General features: G+C 67.2%; 1 protein-coding gene across 1 annotated transcript in view; it reads right to left on the bottom strand.

Moving 5' to 3' along the window:
* The window catches only part of GRN (granulin), an 8,407-nt gene that overhangs the window by 2,034 nt on the left and 5,227 nt on the right, over positions 1-1,146 (bottom strand). The window contains exons 10-11 of the mRNA XM_017839287.1: positions 1,021-1,146; positions 65-202 (exon numbers count right to left, since the gene is read on the bottom strand). Of these exons, the coding sequence (XP_017694776.1) occupies positions 65-202; positions 1,021-1,146 (264 nt within the window). The remainder of the gene's footprint in view (positions 1-64; positions 203-1,020) is intronic.

The raw sequence follows: 1,146 nt of genomic DNA, 5'->3' as shown, positions 1-1,146 counted from the left end.
GGCAGCACGTGCTCCCGTCGGGGCAGCTCGTCTCCTCGTCACACTTGACGTTCCCTGATGTCACCTGTGCCCCCCGGGGCAGCGCCGGGGTCTTCCTCAGCCAGGGCAGGCGGGTGCCCCCCCCCTGCAGGCAGCTGCCCCCCTCGGGGTCGCAGGTGTAGCCCTGGGGGCAGCAGTGCACGTGGTCGGGGCAGCAGACGGCCTGGGGGGCGAAAAGGGGGGGCATGAGCACAGGGGAGCCCCCCCAGGCACCCCCCAGCTTCATGCCGGGGACCCCCGGGGACAAATGTGCCCTCTCCTGTTTGTTCCTGCTGTCCCCAGTTCCCCCTGAACCAGCCTGGCATCATCCTCACTTTGAGGGGGGGGCAGATATGGGGACCCCCTTGTGATGCTTGTCCCTCTCCATGGGACACATGGAGGTCCCTGAGCACCCTTGTGTCCCTGAGCATCCTGGTGGCTCTGTGTCCCTGGATCCTCTCCTGCCACTGGAGCCCCAAACTGGTCCCAGTTAGCACAGAGGGTCTGACTGGGGAGGGCCAGCAAAGGGGCCCACTTTCACCTCCTTCCTGTGGGATGTTGGGGGTGGGAGACTCCTATAACTCCTGGGGGACAGTGGACATCTGTCCTCACCCCACCCAGGGGAAAGGGGACATCTGCCCTCATCCTTCAAGGACCAAAGGGACATCTGGCCTTGTCCCTCTCAGCGGGGACAGGAAACATTGGCCTTTGTCCCACCAGGGCACAGGGGAGCCCCACTCCACCCCACGGGGTAGAGGTGGATCTGTGGGAGGGGACAGGAAGTGGCCGTGTCCTGCTGAATGTCCCCACGTCCCCCATCCAGGTGCTCCAGCCCCTCGGGGTCCCGCGAGCCACGTCCCCCCCTCCGAGGTCATCTCTGGGATCTCTGCACAGCTCAGGTCCCCCCACCCCCCTGGGCACACCACCCCAGCCCCCCACCCTGCTGGGGACCCCAACGTGTCCCTGTCCCCACAAGGGGGGGTGGGAAGAGCCCCCCCGGACCTGCTCGAGGGGGCAGCAGCCCCAGGTGCCCAGGCTGAGCCGGCAGCACGTGCTCCCGTCGGGGCAGCTCGTCTCCTCGTCACACTTGACGTTCCCTGATGTCACCTGTGCCCCCCGGGGCAGCGC

This window comes from Lepidothrix coronata, unplaced genomic scaffold (assembly GCF_001604755.1).
Source record: "Lepidothrix coronata isolate B3197 unplaced genomic scaffold, Lepidothrix_coronata-1.0 Scaffold396, whole genome shotgun sequence".
NCBI lineage: Eukaryota > Metazoa > Chordata > Aves > Passeriformes > Pipridae > Lepidothrix > Lepidothrix coronata.
The sequence above is the reverse complement of the archived record's forward strand: the minus strand, read 5'-3'. Positions and strand labels throughout refer to the sequence as shown.